Source organism: Aptenodytes patagonicus, chromosome 1 (genome assembly GCF_965638725.1).
Source record: "Aptenodytes patagonicus chromosome 1, bAptPat1.pri.cur, whole genome shotgun sequence".
Lineage (NCBI taxonomy): Eukaryota > Metazoa > Chordata > Aves > Sphenisciformes > Spheniscidae > Aptenodytes > Aptenodytes patagonicus.
The window spans coordinates 70,315,839-70,338,588 of record NC_134949.1 but is presented as its reverse complement, the minus strand read 5'-3'; the positions used below and the strand labels follow the sequence as shown (position 1 = coordinate 70,338,588).

General features: G+C 42.3%; 1 protein-coding gene across 1 annotated transcript in view; it reads right to left on the bottom strand.

Annotated features, from left to right (window-relative positions):
* CACNA1C (calcium voltage-gated channel subunit alpha1 C) overlaps positions 1-22,750 on the bottom strand; it is a 457,514-nt gene that overhangs the window by 36,281 nt on the left and 398,483 nt on the right. Inside the window, exons 30-31 of the mRNA XM_076341467.1 lie at positions 20,422-20,505; positions 19,696-19,779 (exon numbers count right to left, since the gene is read on the bottom strand). Of these exons, the coding sequence (XP_076197582.1) occupies positions 19,696-19,779; positions 20,422-20,505 (168 nt within the window). The remainder of the gene's footprint in view (positions 1-19,695; positions 19,780-20,421; positions 20,506-22,750) is intronic.

Here is a 22,750-nt window from a genome sequence, read left to right as displayed (position 1 = left end):
AGATGAGCTGAGCTGAGCCCTGGTCATGCCTGGAAGAGTCTAGTTGCTGCAAACACTCTGCCTGGCATTCCTTGATTAACTTCTGGGGCCATTTGCAATACTGAGAGCAATTCTAAAAAACACCCAAGGCTTCAAATACCCGTAGGTATAAGAAGCATAATTGAAAATTAAATAAAACCAGCTTTATCGGGAGTCCTTCAGTTCAATAGTAACATAATCCTTCAGGCCTAACCTCTACCGTGTGCCCCATATGCCAAACCTGTCTGTCATTACTTCCTGTGACTATATTAGCAAAGCTGACACTGATGTATTTCTTCTTCTGCCAATGGTAGAATTCACCTCTAGTGCCATGGAGGGCTCCTGCAGTATGCTCCTGCTCTCCAAGGACACTGCAGTAACCAAACTGGCATTGTATTACCTAAATAAAAACTGTAGTTTGGATGCACAGCCTATTGGGTGATATAGGCAAATGAGAACAATTAAAAACCCAAGGTACACCTAATCATATAATAGTCTTTTGGGTTAACTCATTGGTTTAGTAGTGTCAGCTTTCATTGCTTTTATCCTCCTCTTTCATATATTTGCTCTTGTGTTTTCTTTTCAGATCACATACAGGCAAAAATTGGCTTAAATACCAAATAAAGGAGTGGTGTCCATACAGACATTTCTTACAGACCAGGCATAGATTTTGATTTTGTGTTGCAGGGCAAACATCTCCTTTCCAGCAAAGAGTTTCTCTGTCCCATCCCCCTTCCTCTTTCTAGTTTTGCAAATCATCTTTTCTAACAATAGAAGGACCCTTCTATTCTGCTAGTTGCTGCATTCCTGGTAGGAGGTACAAAGCCCCTTCAAACTAACTGAAGGAAGCCCAAAAATTTTCAGCACCTTTCAGGATTCTCCATCCTTCGTGGCTGACAGTGTTGGTGCATCTGTGACTGACTGGCTGAAGGAGCCTTGTAAGTTACTGTGGAATATTATACCTTAATTGTCATTTTGATATTGTTAATATTTAATCAGAAAGTGCAGATAATAGTAATGTAAGAGTAAAAAAAATCTGTATAAAAGGATATGACTACATAAGGCACTGTTGATACGGGATGCTCAACTGAGAGGAGTTGGCATCACGTTGAAAGACTAGAAACCAAAGATTCTGAGTATCTTTGGCACTGCTAAGGAAGTGAAGTAGAGGTTGACTTACTCCTCTCTTATTCCCTGACCTAACTGGCCTGTGTTTTAAGATAGGGTCAAACATGTAGCAAATTATATCACTACCTACAGTAAAGGCTCAAAAGCAGCACAGGAAAGTTCCTGTTAACGCTGGCAGGTGGTATGTGTACAAACTGTAGCACTGTGGGCTAAGGTACCCGATACGCTTGTGCATACAGTATTTTGTGTATGAGTATATGAGGGAGAAATCAACCCCCAGCTGCAGGTTGCTGAATAGATTTTCTGATATCCACAAATGTTTGAGAGAGGAGCCAAGTCTTACCATTTTCCACCTGTGCCAAAAAGTCACCATATGGACCTGAGCACAGGTATCTTGAGAACCCGTTACTGGGACTTTGAAGTGTGGCCATTCCTAACTGTAAAGCTGGGAGCGCTATTGCTAGATTTTCTGAGAATCTTCAACCTTGCAAGTGATGGGGGCATGCCAATTTTAGGACAAGGACAGGCACCCGGTACCTGAGAACATAGTAGTCAGATCATTTCACAGGGATGGAGGCATGGTGATAGGTACTTGGAATTAAAGCCAGTGTCTAATGCCTATCTGAAGCGGACAGAATTTCATTTCTACAAATCTCAGAACAATGTACAAAAGCAAATCCTCATCTGTTTAATGTCTTTGAAGGAGCTTCTGGAGAAGCTACACCACTTAACAGAAGGCAGCTTTGGCTGTACTCTGTTTTACTTGCAGTCATCTCTTCCCCTGCGTGTGGCCTAACCTGCAAAGGAACTTCAAGTATTCTACCCTGCTCTTGTCATTTGGGGCACCAGTAGCATGCACATAACTGAATGAAAAAGGGCAACAGAAATAACAGTGAGATCAGTCAAGACATGATGCTCTGCGCAATTTCCATCATAGAGAAAAGGGACCTGAAGTATAAATCACAAACAAGTCCAGGGGCATATTAAGAGTGATGTAGAAGGGAACCTGCAGGCTAAGAGTGGGAAGAGAAATATCTGAGGCAGGATGCGCCGGTGTAAAGACACTCAATGGGGATGAGTGTAATGAAACCGCTTGGGCCATTTCTTCTTCTTTTTTTTTTTCCCCTCTTGATGTCACCATATTAAAAAAGGTAATAGACATGCTAAGGAACAGAAGAGGTCAAGAAACAGAAAAGCAGGTTCTAGAAGCCAAAGTAAAGATTCAGTAGGATAAAGACTAAGGGATCCCTGAAGCATGTCTGAAAAGCTCCTCAGAATATTGTTGCCTGCATATATCTAATTTTAACTGTGTTCAGTGTGTACCAGAGCACCAACATTTTAAACAGACACATTGCTCGAGCTGCTGCTAAACTGTGTGCGTCCTCAAAGCCCCTACAGGCACAAAAGTGAAAGGCACAGCTTATGCCCATCATGAATTCAGGATCCCAGGTAAGGAGGTCTCTGGGAAAGAAGACAGGTTTATTCAATGGAGAGATACTTAAAATCTCAGAGACCACAGCACCGAATAAGGTAACTGATAGTACTGTGTTCCTGCTAATTGTGCTCCACCTAGGTAGGTGGGAGTGAGGCTTACTGGCGGCTATTTGCAAAGAACATACCACCTCCAGATGGGTACAGGGAGCATCAGAGTCTTCTGAACCTCCATACTGACTCACATATCAAATTTGGTGCCTGGTCTTGCCATCAAGTCAAGGAAATAGTTTTTAACAGGTTGTGTTTATGGGTTTCCAAATCCTGTTTATAGCGTGAATGCTTTGGAAGCTAGGAGAGGATAAGATTTGCACTCCAGGAGAACCAGTTTCAATGTTTCAATACATAACAGTAAATATCATACGATGTTTATGCTGTAATGTAATCCATTCTGAACTTCTGAGAAGGGGTGACTTGGCTCTTCAGAGCTGTAAAGACAGGAGCAAAAATATGAGCAAAAAGACTAAAGACTTTGTACTGTCATGGTAATATCAAAGCCCCTTGAAATATCCGTGGCTTAGAATATCTTTTGAATAGATAAAGATTTGGAAAAAACCAAGAAGGTGTGTTAATAAAATAGATTCAAATGAAAGTTTCAGTAGAAAAATCCTGAGAAGAGATATCAATCCCACCTCATCCCTGTGGGACACTGGAGATGCAGGACCGTGTTGAGAGGTTTGAGTTCCCTGGGGTTTTTGGCTGGTCTGCTGACAACTATAGTGGCTATGCAGAGAAGCAGCACCTAGAAATGCCTGAAGGGGAGCTCCATTAGGTTAGTACAGAATATATTTAATCAATATATCCAAGGAGGTTTCTTGACTGCTGGCTAAGTATGTTTCAGTAGTTGTAGAAGCCTGACTACCACTGAGATGACGGTACAGGCAGGTGGCATTCCCATTACCAGCACTGTTGATGGCAGTAATTTTTTCACACCACAGGACACACTGAAGATGATGACTTCAGCTCCTTCAGAGGATCCAGTCTTTGCTAGGAAGTCCAGACTGATTTTTTTCCTCACGTTTGAGGAGTAAAACTTCCTTGCTGATAGTTTATTTACTTTCTAATAAGACTTCTTCCTTTCGTAGGGAGGAATCTCTTTTTGCAAGACAGAATCCAGCCTTCATGTTGTGGAGAACTTTGGCCTGGCTTGATCTGGGGAACATTTAAGCCACCGAATGCACATTGTTATTGTTGCTTTGTTAGTCAGAGTTCTCTCAGTCAATGCAGTGGTACAATGGCAGCCTTCTAATTTTGCCTGGTAGCCCTAGGTTTGAAGACATGAGAGGAAATCTGTGTTTGAGACTTTGGCACCATGATATGACAGAGTATCTTCATATTTCTCAAGAAAACAAATGGCCAGATGCTTATGTTGCCTTTTGTGACAAACAATCTATAATGGCATTTCTCCACTGAGGAGAATATGGCCTGTGGACAAAGCTGTTAGGAGAGCACTTGCAGTAGTTGGTTGTTGGTGATGGATGTCTGCTAAGACGTTTCCTTGATTGCTGTTGACATTTGGAGAATGAAAAGTTACCCATGAAGATGCCGTATCTGTTGGAAACTTGTCCATTGGTCTGTTAGCATTCCCCCATGAGGAAGGGGGTGACAGATGTTCACTTCTTGCTTTTGTCTGCTCACTGCAGGAAGGATGCCTCTGAGAATCTGCACTGTAGGGTTCACCTGAGGAGGCTGCAGTGCTGTGTAGCTCCTTTGCAGTTCTAGGATATTGGTCTTTTCTAGCTCAAGTTCTTTGTGTCTAGAGGTCCTCCAAGAGTCCTGCCTACTTTAGCCATACTGCATCTGTGACCTTCTTGGACACAAAATGAAGGGTGGAAAGAGACATTCTGGGGAAATGAACTCATTGTACAAACATAGATAAGATTTTGAGGGGAATTAAAAGCAGTTTCATTAAGGGATACCTGACAAGCAACAGTGATTTGATTTTGCTGCTACAGGGAGTGAGAAAGAACTGAAGGGCTGTTTCAGCTGCTTGGCCACTTTCATCCTGACTGGATGTAAAGGGCACAAATAGGGCAACTGCAGGCCAACAACACTACTGTTCTAGAGATTTTTCTTTTACACTTGTGGGTCGCACGCAAGCTGAGAAGGGATCTGCAAGGACATGAGCTTCAAGAAGAACAGGAATTTACCAGGGTATAGGAAAAAAAGAGATTTAGAAGTTATCTGTGCGATGGAGACATGATAAAAGAAATGCCACTAGACTTTTTTGGAGTTTGTAGTGTCAAAAGTCTGAAGTGACCTCAGGAGGCTGTCTGACTAACACAAGTCTTTGTGGAGAGCTGGAAAAAGTCAGGGTTTCAAATCAACCTGGCTGCTGGCAGGTAATAGCCTGCCATTACACTGGGGTGTTACCACAACCCCCTCCAGAGTCATCTGTCTGCCACTGCTGCGTGCGGTTTTAATCACAAGACCTCTAGAGACAATCCACCTGCCACCAAAGTCTGTGAAGTTATTATAAGACCAGGCAGAAACGTATCTGGTATTTCTCTGACAGGGAATACTACTGGATTGCAGATGACATAATTCTCAATTCCCACAACCTTATGGTGAAATCAAATTATTAGCAGGAAAAAAAAAAAAAAAAGCCAGGCAAGCTGCTCAAACTCTGCATTCTTCCATTAAGTGTGCAGTTCTTTGAGAATTTCTGGGAATATTTTGAATAAAACTAGCCAGAATTATTTTTTTTCTACAAAAATATTTTCCATTAGAAGAATGCTGATGCTGAAAGTGAAATGTTCTGTAGAAACATGTCAATTTTGAAAAAAGCATTTAAGAAATGTAAGATTGAAATCTCACATTTTCTCCTTGCGCTTTTCAATTTGAGTTTTCATTTCAATTAGAAATGTTATATAACTATGAAAAAAAATCAATCCTGGACTAAACTGTTTTTACTTAAGCAAATGTTTTGATTTCCTCAATTATTTCGGTTGGAATGATCTTTCACTGAAAATTTTGCAATTTTTAATTTTTATTCTATTTTAAACCAGAAAAAAATGTTACAGTTGCAAGGAGCTTTTGCGAAACAAAAAAATCAAGCCTTCCTATAATTCTAACCTGGGTGAAGCACCAGAATTTTTTTGGATAATTTTCATAAATTGAGGTTTGGTTTTAGTGCCTGTTAGAAAAGGGCACCACCTTACAGGAAAAGAGGGACTAAAGGTGCATGATGCTGCTTTTACTGGGGCAAATGGTGAACACCTTGCTGATTTCCCTGGAAAAAGCCCCGAGTTGTTCCAGTGCAATGTAACATGCTAATCCTCAGATAGCTCTGCAGAAGAGACTGAAATCTCTTGCACTAGAGAATTAAAATTTTATTTGGTGCAATAAGGGGAATTAGGAAAAATGTGACACCTCCAGTGAAGTTTGCCATTATGTTTCTGCCTGCACTAACTCATGTGGGTCAACAGACATAAAGTGACAGCTCATACAAACGCAATATATATGCATTTATACTTCACATAGCTTCCACATGATCTCAGACGTCGGGGGAAATATTAGCCTATCCATATGCAACAAAAGCTTATTTTGAATACAGTTAATAAGGTCAAGGTAACTTTTGAAGCAAATGAGTCCTGCAGCTAACAGTTTTTTTTCCTTCATTTCCTATGTATTCTAAGATTTTGAAATTCTAGAGCTTGCTTTTCTAATTAGCTTCAAATATGCAAATCATACCAATTTAAATAGCTTATTAATTAATTTCATATATATATATCTCCATGAAATTGTCAGACAGTAATCTTATGGTTCCAAGTGCTTAAGGTAAATATAAGGAAAGTCAATTGCTTTAATTTGGTTATGCAGATTACCCTAGATTGACAATTACTGGACAGTTAATGAAAGAGTCACTTTTTACACAGCTGAAAGCTCTATTTTTTCCCATGACTTTCAGAAAAGCAGAACAATTGATAAAGTATGTCTATGCAAATCATTCTTAATTTTCAGGATGTTTTAATAATCCTTCTCATTAGCTCTGGGTAAATGATGAGTTCAACTCTTATGGTAATCAAGCCTGGGGGGCTCCTGAGAAACAAGCAGATATTAAACACTATCAGAGGGGTAGTGCTCATCTTCAGTACAAGTACTGGTCTGACTCAGAGAGGCAGGTGCAGCTTGCCTGTGTTCTATTATTTGTGTTTTGTGGGACAGGTAGCCAAAAAAAGCCCTAGAACATCTGGATAGGAGGGCTCTGAAGATAAACTGAGCCATGAAAATAAATGTTGAAAGGCTACTTGTGTGCAGGACCTTTTACTTTTGTTTTACAGGTGGAGTGACTTCAAGGATTTTCCGGTTTGAGTTATCAGCTGAGGAGAGGTTTTGCTGATTTGCACACCTCTGCCAGAAGCCATGCCTGACAGAGTGGACTTTTTTCATTCAACTTGCCTTTTCACTTGACCAATTCTTGATCCTCAGGCCAAGGGCTCCCAAAGGAGGTAATCAGGCTGTCCCAGCCCAGAGCAGACTGAGAGGGATGACCCTGGGAACGGACCAGACCACTGAGCAAGACGGAGAGAGAGCAAGTGTGAACATTTAGAGTTCCCAGGTCTCCAGCTTTCCTCAGCTGTATTACCATCCATGCCAATGGTTTCTTCATTGCTGTTCCTAAGTAGTCCAATGTGCCTCACTGCCTTTCCTATGGCAGAGTTAATATGGCTTTTAAACACCAAACCCAGCAGTGTATTTATCACTGTGCTGAAAAGGGCAGTCGTCTTTTCCCTCCACCTCTTTAGGAAGATTTATGTTCTCTCCTACATTGGTCATTATTCTCTTTTCTTTTTTTTTTTTCATTGTCTGGGAGGGATGGAGGGAGGGAAATCTGTGGGGCTGGTTTTCCAAAAGGAGCACAGCCTGTCTCTGGTTTTGACTCATTCCAAATGACAGTTCTTTTCACATCCAGGTTCTCCCATCCCAAACACCCAAATAAATCCATCATCTTGACTTCTTATCTGTAGCAGTGTTGTGAAAGCACAGCTGCTCTGGAGGACTGCAAGTAGAGAGATGGTCTCTGATGCGGCTTGGCCTGCTAAGGTTCTTGTGTACTAAGACCATGCCACTGATTTTGATCTTGAAATGAAAAAGAAGAAAGAGACTGTTCAAAGCATTCATACCAGTCTTGGTTACTTTAAAGACATGCTGTTGTGTGCTGTATAAGGTATAGATTCTTCTATTTCTTGTACCATCCCACAGCCTGTCTTGGAAAGGGTAATGGCAGCAGAGTTCTCTAAGATGAATTTCCTGAGCCATGGGTAGGCAGAAGCTTTCCTTGTCTCCAACACCTTGCAATACTCCATTAGTACTGAGGGGGTGAGTAACATCTACTGGCTTCATCTTCCCTGGGGGCTGATGATTTGAGGAATTAAGCAAACTCCCAGAAGCATGTCCTTCTTCTGTCATGGCTGTGCTTGTCTTCAGTGCACTGAGTGTTTGAGCACTTCTACAGCTATTTGTTAATTACTTATTAATTAGCTGATAGGACTCCATGGTGTGGGAAAAGGATAAGGAAGAAGGAAAAATGGAGAACAGATTGAAACTTGGTGCCCTCTGTGTATTGGTGTTAGTGGGTTTTCTCTGGGCAGCCTCACCTACCTAGGGCAGAAAGGTGGCTGGAGACCTCTGGACTTTGTAGGGCTCCATCTGTGAAAAGGTTTGCTGGGAGCTCAGTATGAAGGGTTTACTGTGATGTGGTTGGCAGGAGAACGTGAATCCGGAAGGAAGCTTCAGTAGCACCTTTGCAACCCCTGTATAACTGATGGGGAATTACACTGGTGGTGTTAAGGTCAGAAGCAGGCCTGTGGTCTGCAGCAAAATACCCACTCCTCAGCATGGTAACTCTTCTGGGGACTAATGGAGCCAGGTGGAGACTAGATAGTGAGCAGGTTTTCCCAGGGAGGAAGGCAGGCAGTCTACCAGCTCAAAGATTCTGCATGTAGTGTTGCCAGGATCCTTCCTTTGGCAAGCCCAAAGGCTCTGGGACCGGGTGAAGATGAATGAGCCATCTTATGCTTTGATGAAGGTGCTGCAAGAAACTGCACGTGCCATTGAAAACAGGAGAAAACCCAATTCACCTTCATTCAAATGCAACAGGACTGTGGATTGCAAGAGACAGTAGGTACAGGTGAACTAGCAGTCCCTGTTGCTTTTGGGTAATGAATCTCTGCTCAAGGGAGGGTAGCCAGAGATACCAGCAGCCCAAAGAGAGTTATGGACCATTTTCATTTGAGATTTGTAGCAGTTAGTATTTAATTCCCAGGCTGTCTCTTTTCATTGCCTTTTAAATTAGAAAGTTATTTAATGTTGATGCAGAATGTTTCCTAGAAGAAAATAGCCTACAGAGTCATACTGGATTTCTGTATGTTAATATGGGATACAATAAAGCCTGAGAGCCATTCTGGGATTGGAAATGCCAATCACAGGCATTATCAGAGCACGTTAGAGGTGGTCATGTGGAGACTGCAGGTAGCTGTTACAAAGGTACTGAGCAACAGATTTTTGCTCTACACCTCTTTCCAAGAATAAATGATTATTCATTTGATGAATTCTTTGGTTAAAAAAAAACAGTAGGGATAGTTTGGATGATATGTAATGCTCACTGTGTGTGATATACTATGTTCAAGTCTGGGCAAACAGTTGAGCTTCAAAATCCCTAGCTCTAAAAATCAATTTGTTTTAGTGCCTTTCTATTAACAAATATTTCTTTACTGCTGAGGCATCTTTGCCTTCATATCTGTTCAGCTTAGGAAAAGATGTCACTTGATCTGGCTTTGGGTGAAGCAGATTTTCTCCCAGTCACTCAGACAAGGCTCAGCAGACAGCACTGCTGACTGGTATCTCTGAGTTTAAAAGTGGATTTTGAGAGAACGACTGGGATGTGACCAGCTGGGATGTCTCATTACTCTGCAACATTGTCAACTGTACTAGCAATTAGAGACAGAGCCACATTTTTGGCTATCAATCAGCTGACCATGAGCAGCAATCCAGTCTCTACAGCTAGGTCATCTGGATGCAGCTGAGAATGGGTCCCATTTAACAGATGTCTAGGAAGATATATGAAGCAGAAGTCATTTTGTTGGCATGTTGTGCCAGACAGTCTCCACAAAGAACAGACCAGTGAAGGAAGGTAAGAGCACAGCCATTTTAAAAACAGTTGTCTAGTGAGAAATAAAAAAAACCCCTTGTGTTCGCCTGGCTTGTACATATGTGGGCAGAGGAAGCGGGGCAGGAGCTAAATGAGGATGCTACTATATTGACTATATTAGAAAAGGTAAAATTAGTTTATGTATGTTTACCTTTGATTACAAATCTGGGTGGGAGGCCACATTCTCTTGCCTACCGGCAAAAACCCCACAAACAGGTCTTTACTTAATGGGAACCTCAAAAATTCCTGTTAGTCTGTGCCTTTGGATTTGCAAAATGGCAGCCATCACCATGCTGAACTGCTGTCGAGTGCCTGGCACAAAAACCTTCACAACGGGGAACAGCCTTTCCCCTGGACTGATGGTGTCTTGGCTGAAGACAGACAGGAAATATCACTGACACAGTAGGTAGAGGGGAACTAATTACTGCCTTGCTGAAAACTACTCCTAGTGCTCCTGGGAATGGGAAACATGACCTCTGCTACCCAGGATTTCAGCAAAATTTGGAGAAAGTGATGGGATAAGAAGATGGGGAAGAAGAGAAAGTTAAAGAGGAAAACAAGTAAAATACTTGTGTGTGTTTTCCCTTCTTCTGTCACCTTCATTGCTTTCATTGCAACTGGCAGTGCAATCTGGAACCAGTTAGCAGATCTCTAAATATGCACAATAGTAAGAGGGTGCACGCAATGAGGTCTTGGAGGACCGATATTAAAAGCTCTTGTAATTTGGATGAAGAACAGAAGCTTTTACAGCAAAACTGAACGAGTGAAATACAGGGGATTGTGCACCCTTTATTACCGCAATCTGCGTGTGGAGAACAGCAACTCTGGAAAATTCCTTGGGCATTCTAAACAAAGTAGGTCTTAGAAAAAGGAGAATTAAATGGCAGAAAACATGTTACACTGCTTCAAGGAATTGCCTTAGATGACAGAACTAGCTGGATTTGAACTCACCCAAGCACCTTTTTGACCATCTAACTTAATGATGCTTGGGGAGCTATTGTTAATTAACCTTAATATATTAAAGAGACGATCTGAGGAATCAGAGATTTTCTATGGACTCATATAAACATACAATCTCTACTGGATTTCAGGGAAAGTTAAAAAAAACTTCTGCTAGGCAAAAGGAATGATTCATCGTGGCTAGCAAGCCAATGGAAAATACAACCAGCTTGGGGTAGTTCTAATGTTTTTTATTATTTTTTCTTTTGAGCGTTTTAACTAGCTTTGTGGAAAAACATATTGGCATTAAAAGGAAAATGAAATATAACTGTATAATATCACAAATGTTGATGCCAGAATATTGTAGCTTTTTTTTTAAAGTGATGTAATAGAAAAATGACAAGAAAAGTTAAATACTGGTCAGAAAATCTGGATGTAGCTTTTTAAAGAGCTCTTTGTACTGAAATGTACTTGCCACACACTTTTTTTACCATCAAACCAACACAGGACAAGGCCTGTGGTACTTCGTGTTCCTGCTATTAGCTATTATTGTTACTGTAACAATAATCTATGGTCAAATAAGAAATCAGGACTCCTTCCCTAAAAGCCTTAAAACCCAACGAGGTTTTGGGTATGTGAAAGCCTGCAGTAATTAAAAGTGTGATCCACTCCTCAGTGCAGTCAATGAGACACTGTGCCGCACCATTTTAAAGAGAGCTCTAAACATTTTCACTCAGAAGGACTCCAGACAGGTTTGTGCATCAAGTCTTACAGCTATAGGGCTATCTAACTTTCTTTTTACTGTTTTTACAATTAGCTTTTAAGAATCTAACTTTCTTTTTACTGTTTTTACAATTAGCTTTTAAGAATCTAACTTTCTTTTTACTGCTTTTACAATCAGCTTTTAAGAATTTGTTCATCTGGATTCTTTATCTTCAGTTTCTCATATTTTAATTGACTAGTATGTGTGTGGTTATATTTATCCAGTACGGCAAATTTATTTTTATGCTGCTCTTAAATCTCCCCTGCATTAAAATACGTTCTGATTATTCCATGCACCTGGAATAATGTCAGAAGCCAAGTACAACAAGTAGTTTTGTGGAAATCACAATATTGAGGTATTTCCTCAAAAATGGGTACTATGGAGAGTCTTTCAAAGTAGTTTTCCCCATGGAAACTACATGTTTTCTTCTTATGGTGCTAATATTGCTAGTCATCAGTAACAGCTCTACTCGGGTAAACTCAGGAAAGAGTAATTTCCATTTACTATCCCCTTTTCTGCAAAAAATGCGTACTTTCTTTTTGTGTTTGCCTGTATTTCTTACAGACTTCCTTATAGAAAAAGTTGTGCAGTTACCAAAATCACCTCTTTGAAAGGGCAAATCATATTATGAACTCTGAAAATGCACTCAGAATACCAACATTTTTAAGCCAAAAGAGAAAAAAAAGAGGCCCCATCTTCATGACAAAAATATGCATAAATAGAAACAAAATAACCCTGTTCAAACATGGTTGTAGTCAGATAGTCTTTATCATACTTCTTTCTCACCAACACAGGGTCAAAAACATGCACTAGAATTGTTGATTAAGCATGGGAGGTGATCAAATTCAAATCGATCTAAGCCTAATTTGAGGAAGAGTTGAAGGCAGCTCTCCTGAGGTTCATCAAAGGCAAAATAAAGCACTTGTTTATTAGCATTTGCCACCGCCTCAGCTCACAACCATGCTTCAACGTGGCTTCCTACATACAGAAGTTGGGGCCACCGTGGTGTGTTACCCGGATTATTCCAGCGATAAAAACACCACTAGATATTAAAAAAAGCAAACTAAATCCACCCCCACATCAATTTTATCAGTAGTTTTTCCAAAAAGAAAACAAGTCATATATACATACATATACACGCACACAGGGATAGCTCAGGACTACATATAACTTCTAGGATGGCAGCAGTAAGGGTATGACAACACAAGATGTCAAAAGAAGCCACTGTGCTTCTCCAGCCCTTTGCTACGTAATTTGGAGGCCTCTGCTACCCAGACGGCATTTGAGAAAGAGAGAGAGAGAAGGAGAGAGGGAGGGAGATGTTTTCTGCCTCTTCCAGAAGGTTTGGGTAAATGAACTTGCAAGTTCTAGGAATTGCAAAGATTTGTGCCCAGTGGCAGCTGACGGCCAAAATCTGAGCAGCAAAGGGCATGGAAGCGGAGAGAAACAGACAGGCAGAGACAGAAAGACAGACAGACAGACGCAGCAACAGAGATGAATGCCAGTCCCAACTGAGGTGCAGGCTAGATGTATGTCGTCCTTCCACCGATCCTTACTCCCATTGCGGTGGGGTGTGTGTATAGGACTGTGTTGCAGGGGCCGACCGCTCCAGTCCTTGCACAGGCGAAATGCCCTGGGGCAGTTCTGCCTGAATAAGGACTGCAGGATTTAAGCCACTGGTTCTCTGCCTTCAGACACATCGATTGAGGGTGAAAATGAACTTGTGAGGTTTAGTGTGGCTGGAGACGAGGGAGAGGAAAGCAAGGGAGAAAAGGAAGAAAGGCGGGGGGTGGGTTAAAAGGGAGAAGTGCAGAAGGTGAGAGGGAGACTTGAGTATAAGCTGTCAGATATTCCAAAGAATGGGAGCAGGAGCCCATGACAAATCATATGAAGCCTCTTGACACCAAAAGCAAGATGACTGTAAGGCCCCATGCGCCTGGTTTAAGCTTGAGCTGCTTTACTTCAGAAATAAAAAAGGCTAAAGGAGAAGTCACCGCACAGGTCTCCAAGTATTCTTGGGAGCTGAATGCTTTGGTATCTCTCTGGCCTCACTGCACCAGTACTCAGGAATCAACCAAGCTGCAACCCTCTGCTGACCAAATTCCTACCAGAATTTGGAAAACTTTTCAGAAGTGCAAGACATAAAGTACTCAGCTCTCCTGAATATCTGATAGACAAACGGCAAACCGCTACCCAGCAGGCCTGGGCACAGCAGACCTGACCAATGTTTTCTAGGGGTAGGAATACAGCAAGATGGGTTTTGGGTTTCTCCAACCTTCTTCACAGGGGTGCTACTTCCTGAAGCACCCAGGTCCTATGCCTCCCAGATGCCACCATGGATCAGATCACACACAACATTGTACATTCCTGTTTTCTTCTCCTGCCACCTCTCCCATTAAAAAAACACCCTTTCCATCAACCCTCAGACCAGTCACAATGCTCACTCTTAGAAAAACATGTACTGCTACAACAGGAGGGCAACTTACGCAGGGAAATATTCCATTATTTCACAACAGCCCGCAAGTCACCTATTCCCTATCTCTGATAGTTCTCATCTCGTATCCATGCACACCCCCCTGGCTCATCACATCTGCTGTATCGCATTGCGTACCTGTCACAGGTACCTTCTCCTCCTCCTCTGTACCTCCTGCAGTGTTCACAGACACACTCAGACACGCAAGTATGGTCACTGAGTAGAACAAGCGGGATGGATACTAGTCCAGATGGTTTTGCTCAGTCATCCTCATGCACTCCCAGGCACAGGTGACGAACACAGAGGTACCTGCACATGCAGACACGCTCAGAGGCACCGGCAGAAGCCCACGGCGACAGGCTCACAGGTAGGCACAAACCCTCCCTCCCCAACATCCTTTCAAGACAGACAGACAGAATCAAACACACAACATCCCCGCTGCACCTACGCCAATGCTCTGTAGACACACATGCTCCCACCTGAACATGCCTCCGTAAGTCTCTCACATCTGCATGCTGTGAACTGCCCACTGCAGCTGGATGGGCCAACCTCTCGGCAGGCCACGGGGACTCATCCAGCTCAGTGGGCACTGCTATGAGCATCGCTTTGGTGGCAAACAAAGACTCAGCCACAGCGAATCTTTGGTCTGACACCGGCAGGGGAAAAGGTGAAGGAAAAAGGAGCCTTTCTCAGTGACTCAGGGTCTGGCTGTTTTTCTTTCATCACTTTGGGCACCATAGCACAGGGCACAAATCAAACTTGATTTCCCCCTTTGATACAGCACAACAAATAGAAATGAGCAACTTTCTTTGCCTGGAGGAGGGGACAGCAGGCAGGCAGGCAGGCAGCTTCACAGCACTCAACTCCAGGCTGTGTCTGCTGATGTGGAAAGGAAGGAAATGCAAGCCTGTGCCTGGGGCTACTTCTGGGATGACATATTGCAAATTTCTTGGCTTTTATTCAACTCCTATAACATTTTCTTTCCTATTATTATTATTATAATAGATAGTAATAATTTTTACCACCTTAATGTTTTCTTCTAAGGAACTTGACGTGTTTTGTAAACACTAATGACAATGCTTTCTTAACATAGGGAATAATAACAAAGTCCAATTTACTGATGGGGAGACTGAGGTATAGGGATCTAGTCAAAGTCCAAGGAATACAACCCACAGGCCCTACCTCCCAGGCCCCATATATTACACCATCTCTCATCGTATTCCCCAAAAGTCATTCTTGGTCTTAGCACTTAAAGAGAGTTGACACATGGTAGATGTGGTCTCTGCCTTGGAAATTCTTTTTTTTTAATAGCAGATTAAAACATCCTCCCCTCTGTCTTTAGTTACTTTAAGAAGTGGCTTAAGAGTGGCCCCAAATAGAATCACTGAATATTTCCAGAAAATTTTGAAGAAATCTTCATTTTGTGGCTAGGAAGTTACTTGCCTAACACTGAGAAGCAAAGCTCTGAAAACGCAGCTTGAAAGTAAGGCAATTTAAAAGTGAATTTGGCAGAAAGTGTGCCACTCTGAAGTTTTCAAACCCACCAGATTTTAACCTGTCCTGTGCCCTTTGCACTTACTCAGTTGCGTGAGATGCATCTCCATGTGTCTGTGGAGCTGGTTGGGGGGACTTGGGAGATGTTCCCAAGTTGCAGTAAGCAAGTGGGCCTAACGTGATGCAATTGGACTTACCACTTGACACATCTCCACACCATGGAGGTGTTTGAAGTGGAGGCTTCCTAAACGCCTCAGAAATACTGAAGGCAACCTGGGGGCCTACCTCACGAGTACATGCCTTCTCACTATTTTCAAATGCACAGCCATGCTAACAAAAATATGCTGAGCTTGACATGCAAGTGTACACTCACCCACAGGCATGCAGATGAACATGCCTGCATACAGGAAACTCTCAGATATAAACACCCACCCGTAAGCAGATCAAACTTGCACAGTAAGATAGCCACATTGGCTCAGAAAATGGGTTCACAGACTCAGTTACATACACAACAACCCATGTGTCTCCATTAACAACCATTCGCAACACAAATACGTATGAAATACGTATGCTTGCATACACACTCTCTTCCCCCCCAGATTCGTGTCTGTACACTCTCCCATGGATTTGTAGCCCATACACAGGCACCCAAACACATTCAGGAACATATACTATGACCAATGGGGTGCACACACAAGACCCACCCATGCACACTCACATATATCTTAATGAAGGTTTTGGTCTGGGAAATTCCTTTTCAAGAAGCAAAAATAATTGTCAAAAGGAAAAAACAGAGCATGGGGAACTGCACAAATAGATGCAAGCGCATACCTACACGTATACTGTGGATCTTGTCAATCAGGGTTCCCACCACAACTACAGCTATCGCAGCTCAGCACGTGCTGGGTATGCTTCCCCTGAGTGCAAACGTCTGGCGAACCTCACAGAGATTTCAGGCTTACATCTCTATGGCCACACGTCAAACTGACCTGTTCCAGGTTTCTCCATCTTCCTTAACTGACCACAGTGAAAACTGTCCCTTAGCTCCAAGAGCAGCACCTTCCAAGACCCTACCACAAACATTCTTCAGCTTCTAAGGAGTTGGGCAGAAACATCTTACCTGCACCTGACCAGGCTAAACATCTCCAATTAGTGGAGTTTATTGGTGTTTTAGGGTTTATTTTTTCTTTCTTTTTCAGACTCCAGGTCTCTCGGAACAAGACAAGACAGTGTACAGAAACACAAGGCTGGGTTTGTTCAAACCCACAAACAGCAAGAAAGCAACAAGCTCCTGAGGAGAAGGGGAGAATTGTATCTGATAAACTGCCTCATACTGCTTGGGAAGGTGACAACTGTCTGTCCAAGACGGGCTGCTACTTCCAAAGCCCATCTGCTACAGATGTAACATATCAAGAGCTGCTAGCAGGAAGGGAATCCGACAGGACAAACCAACATACAAAACATTCTCTTATTCAATAAGGGTTATAAGTGCAATGGGATTTCAGAACATTTCAGAACAAACTCCATCCATAGCTGCTGCTCATTTATGAGTGCATCAAAAGATTGTGCAAGTTTTTAGTAACAAACATTAGAAACTAGTAGCAAAGGACTTGCCTAGATAAAAAGAGAAGATTTAAACATGCCAGGTAACAAAAAGACGTGTGCAGAAATCTGTAAAAACTGTATAGAAGGAAACGATTCTTTAGAGGAAACAGAGGGACCATCATGAAATGCTGTTCATAACCCTAACTAAAGGAGTCAGGGCCGATCCTGCTGCCTCCTCAACTAAGACAGGTGATGGCTGTTTGGACAGAAGCACATCCTCAGTTTTCATAGACTTCTGTGACCAAAAACTGGATTCTGGGCCTTGGCTGACATGAACTTGAATTTAGACAGGGAATGGAAAAGAGAGGGAGCCTTGTCAGTGGTAATTAAACACACCAGTATGGATAGCCCTGGAGACTGAAGATCTGAACACGGCACAATTAGCAGCAGTGTGACCTTCTTGACAACATGCTGAGAATGAATGCAATTTATCCTGCTTAAATTTAGCTTCTGAGAGCTGGGTGTCTAGACAAACCTAAGAATCCTAGACACTCTCCAGTCACTGGATGGGCACCTCCAAAGAGCAATTCATTTCCCCTGTCATAGACATGTACAGGGAGGCACCAGTTGGCCTGGGGAGGTGTGTGTTTGTCTCCACTAACTCTAAGAGGAAGCCTGGGTGACTATCTGTCTTCCTCTCAGATAACTAAAGTTTAATGAGATGTACATCAAAGCGTCTTAAACCATGACGTAAAAAGTTCTTTAATTTACAGGAAATTACTGTGAATTTCTTCAAAAGGATCCATTAGATTTTCCCTCCAGTACAGGGTTTCTGACTATGATGGACCTCCATTTATTTATCAAAGCACAAGGATTTCCCTCCTTTCTGCTTGGAAGACTTTTGTACGGATTCAAATACATCAGTCACGAAAGTCTTGTTGATGTTTAGCATAATTCATCTCCAGTTAACTGTACTTATTTCCTCAGTTACCATGTACAGTTCTGCCTCTATGGATAAGAATTGAACTCTTCCATGATCTCAAGGCTATTGCCAGGTTCCCCATTTAGTTTTCTTGTGAAAAGTATGGCATAAAAAAGGTTTTAATTTCATTCTTTAAAATTAACAACTTCAGCCTGCTGGTCATTGTAACTTCCCTCTACAAAGTCAGCCCAACTCTAATATCTCTTTAGTAAAAGAATAACCAAAATTGTTTACAACATTCTGGGGGAAATGTTGCAAGCAATTTTTTGTGTCCAGAAAGTAGGACGTTTAAGAGATGTAAAATAAAAATTCATTTTCAATTAGGAACTATTTTCTATTCTCTCAAAAGACAAAGAAAATAGACTAGTGTCAAATAAAGTATTTCATTTATTCTAAATCAAAATATTACGACTTGGATAAATGTCCCTGTTTCAGAATTAAAAAACAATGAAGTTGAACAGAAATTAAACTAGAACCAAGGTATGAAAACATTTTGTTTGGAAAGTTCAAATTAAGGCATTTTGATTTCTTCAAAATGTTGCCTACATTTTTTCCTAAACACAGCACTGAGTGAAAACTATGCTGTCACTTTTCTGCTTACAATGGATTGCCTCTACAGTACACAACAATTCCAAGCTGGAATGTTTATTCAACAGCCACATCATTTTGCAAATTCATGATTGATTTGCTCTTCATTAACGTATTTACAGCAATTTTCTTTCAATCTTTCTATTTTCCTGGCCTCACTAAGCTGGATTTTGCAGTGCAATTTTTGTCCATGCTCATAAACCCAGTGGGTCCTTTGTAGTCTTTCTTTTGGGAATCTGTGTGCTTCCTGCCTGTCCTTTGTCTATTTATCCTGTAATTCTATATCCATCCACCTCCAAAAAAAGAGAGGAAAAAGTTTCCCTGATGTGATTTATTCCTTGAACACCAGCTGCTCATTTCAGTCTCCATGGCTCATTCAGTCCTTCACCTGTCTGCTGAGATGGGCACCAGTGGGGCCAATCAGTGTCAATTGTGCTGGTGGAATTTGTGAGATGGAGCAAACCAGGCTGCAAACCCAAAAACCTGGGTTGAAACTCTGGCACTTTGTTTTTCTTTGGGCTTCCTGTTTTGTTTTAATTTTATCTACCTTTTTTCAAATTAGAAACTGACCATTAGGAGCAGGTTCCTCTAAACAGAGATGATTTGGTCTCTATTTCTTTTGGAGGAAGCCTGGGTGAGGAGGCACAGGAAGGATTCCTGGTTTGGTTCCCGCAGTTCCACCTCGAAAGAACTGACCTTTAGATCTCTGTGGGGTGGAGAGTATTGAACTGCCATGGGAAGCACAGCATAACACTGGGTAGACCAAAGTGCTGGCCTGGGACTATTCTAGCAGCTTCCCATGGAACAAATAGCTTTTTCATTTACACTCCACGTTTCCCATCACTTTTCCTGCTATACAGTTTAATTCATGCCAGGTGGATTATGAAGGGAAGAAAATGATGCAACAGTCAAAAAGTCCTTTAAGTCGTTCCAAAAATTAAAAGAGAATAAAAAGAAAACAAAACAAACAAACAAAAAAAGAGAGAGCTTCAAAACTAAACAAAAATCTCTGAAAACAAACTCAAAAGAAAGGAGGAAGGAGTAGGAAAAAAAAAAAGAACCCGGGAAAGACAAATGAATGTTAGAGCAGGCACGATCATGGACAGACGCCAGCTACTTACGTTCACCTCGGTGATTGCTATATCAACAATGCTACCCACAACAATCAAGGCGTCAAATGTATTCCATGCATCACAGAAATAGTGCTGCATGTGGCAGGGAAGCCAAGGAAAGAGAAAGAGAGAGAAAGGAAGATAAAGAAAGAATGAGAGAGAGAGAGAGAGAGAGAGAGAGAGAGAGGAGGGAGAGAGAGAGGGAAAGGGAGAAAAGAGGGGAAAAAGTAAAAAGTAAAATAAAATAAAATAAAAAACAAAACAAAACAAAAAAAGCATGAAAGAGGGAGAGAAGAGGAAAAAAATAAGAAAAGAAAGAGGTTACGTGGGCATATTAAATAGTCTCTTACCACTCTACAGTATTGGTTGCTCAAACCTCTGTAACGTTTCACATGATGGAGGGTATCAACAAAAGCCTGGTTAGTCAGAAAGTTACACTCAAGCATGTCTACCTTTTGGAGGGAAAAAAAAGCACACACACCCCAAACTCTGTGCGCTTTCACCAGTCACAGCCTTGGGGCGAGCTATGACAAGTGAAAAAGAAGGAGGCATTTCCCCCCCTCCTTTTTTTTTCCCTGGGAGAAGGAGAAGGACGACGGCAAGTTCAAGAAAAGCATGACTAGAGGGAAAAAAACCAGAGAAAAAAAAAAAGAGAGAAAGAAAGAGAGAAAGAGAGAAGGAACAGCAGAGGAGGAGGAGGTGGTGGTATCCTGGGGAGGGTAGAGTAATACTCACATTAGTTTCACTGAGAATGACGTCTATAATGCTGCCAATTACGATGAGGAAGTCAAAAACATTCCAAGGATCACTAAAGTAACCCTACATAAGGAAGGGGCAGGCAGGATGGGGATTAAAAAGGAATGTTAGACAGACAAAAACAGTTCAAAATTACCATTAGAATTACTGCCCTGATACCTCAAGGGGTTTTGCTCTTAAGCCTACTTGTTGCATCTGAAGCTGTAGCCTAGTCCTGGGATCCCTGACTTATGTGAGCAGCCCCTATCCAGCTAATGTGATCCTAGGGCAGCCACCCTTCCCCTCCGACTCTGGGACGGGGGGCGAATGGAAGCCACAAAGAGTGCTTTGAGCATGGCTGCTCACAGGAGTAAGGCTTGCAGGACCAGCTCCTCCAGACATCTCTGATTCCTAGCAACACAGCACCCTTCCCCATTTGGCTTAGATTTGGCTGGGGGAAGAGTACAGGAATGGTGTCATACGGTTCTCTCAAAAAATGGCTCCCCTTCTGCCAGCATGAATATCAATCCACCAGTCCATGTTCCAGATATAACGCTCTGTGCCGGCGCTGGGAACGGCCGGCTGCCGCGTCACGATGGAGCAGAGGGCACAGTCGAGCTGGGGATGTGCTATTTAAACCTCACTGGTTGTCACCTTTATCTTTACCCAGCCACAATCAGTATTACAAGAGTGATTAGCCTAACAGTTTCCATTACTAATGCTTTAGCTCCTGTCTTAAAACTACAGAGCAGGACTGGTATTTTTGTTACTCTGAAAGCACTTCTGTACCACAAAATGAAGGTGTGAACGTAGCATGTGCTGGCGCATCCCACCAGGAAGGGGTAAGACCGAGAGCAAAGTTGGCTTTAGCATGTGCTCAGAGTGAGACCTGTTGCTCAGTCATGCTAAAGATAGTGCCACAGCATCACTGCAACATCAGCTGTCTTGGACAAGTTATGGCACATCCGCTAACATGTGCTAAACCCATACTTTCACTTTGCTGTGCAGAATTACTTCGGTAGCTATCTCAAACATCCTATTGTCCTAAGCAGGGCTCAGGAGATGCTAATCAGCACTGCTTGCCGTCCCCATCCTGCATGATTTTTGGCTGGATGGGCCATAAGGATACAGGACCCTTTTGGAAAAGGTCCTGTTCAGCCCAGGAGGTGAGCTTCTGTATGGAAACTTCCTGTCCAAGTCAATGTCACGAGCAAAGAAAACTTATCTTGGCTCACTGAGCACCTGTGCCAACCTCTTCCCCTTGTTCTGCAGTCTTAAAAGGAGGCAAACAAACAAAATCCTCTGTACTCCTTTTATGTGTTTGGTTTTGTGAGCATGGGCTAATCTGACCTCCCTGTTCCCAGCTGCAGCATGTCTCCAGTGAGACTGAACCCAAGTTGCACTGCGACTGCTATTCTTAGCCAGAGAGTCAGGTCATGGGTAAAGTGTGAGTCTGTGTTCCCAGGCAGCATTGCAGAAAGCAAAAAGGAGAAAAGAAAAAAAAAATTAAAAAATCCCAGCACTGGCACTGCACAAGCCAGCCTTGGGAACCTGAAATTACTGTGGGTCAATCATCACATGGAGCAGGCACTGGCAAAAGTGTCTTTCTAAACACTGAAACACTGCCTCCAGGATGCTTTGAGACTCACAGTTATAAACTGCATTATGTTTGGGGCAGGAAAAATGAAAAGAAAAAAAAAAAACGAAACAGAGAAAGCCACTGCCCAGCTGGTTCCACACCAGTGAAGGGAGCTGGTAGGGTGGACTTTGAAATCTTCTCCTCAAAACCAGAAACCACCCCCCTTTAGTCTGCAGCCTGAAATAGGCAACTCTTAGCAGATCTACTCTGGGAGGAGTAATCATCCCATGGCTACACATTACTATGCAATTAGCTACAACAGGGAGGAAGGAAACAGGAGCAAAAGCAAATTCAGAGAGTATTATTATTCAGCGTCCAGCCTAGAAAATACACAACAAATATTAGAATGAATTCAGCGGTGATGTCCAGCATCGTTAGCAACCAGATGGACCTGGAATAAAACTGTAATTAGACTTCATCAAGAGGAAGGGGAGGGAGAGAACAGCAGATTAAATTGTAGAGGCAAACGCATTTTGAATAAATAAAGGACAGACACAGATCATACAGAGTTGCAAAAAGTGCCTTTGCAGCCTGATGTGACCTTGGCAAAGAGTACACTTGCAGGATCAAAGAGAACGGAGTAGAAGACAACAGACCCAATCCTCCTGCCCCTGTTCATGTGCACAGTCCTGCTGAAGGCAACGGCACTGCTCACATGCCAAATGAATACATGCATTCAATAGCATGGCT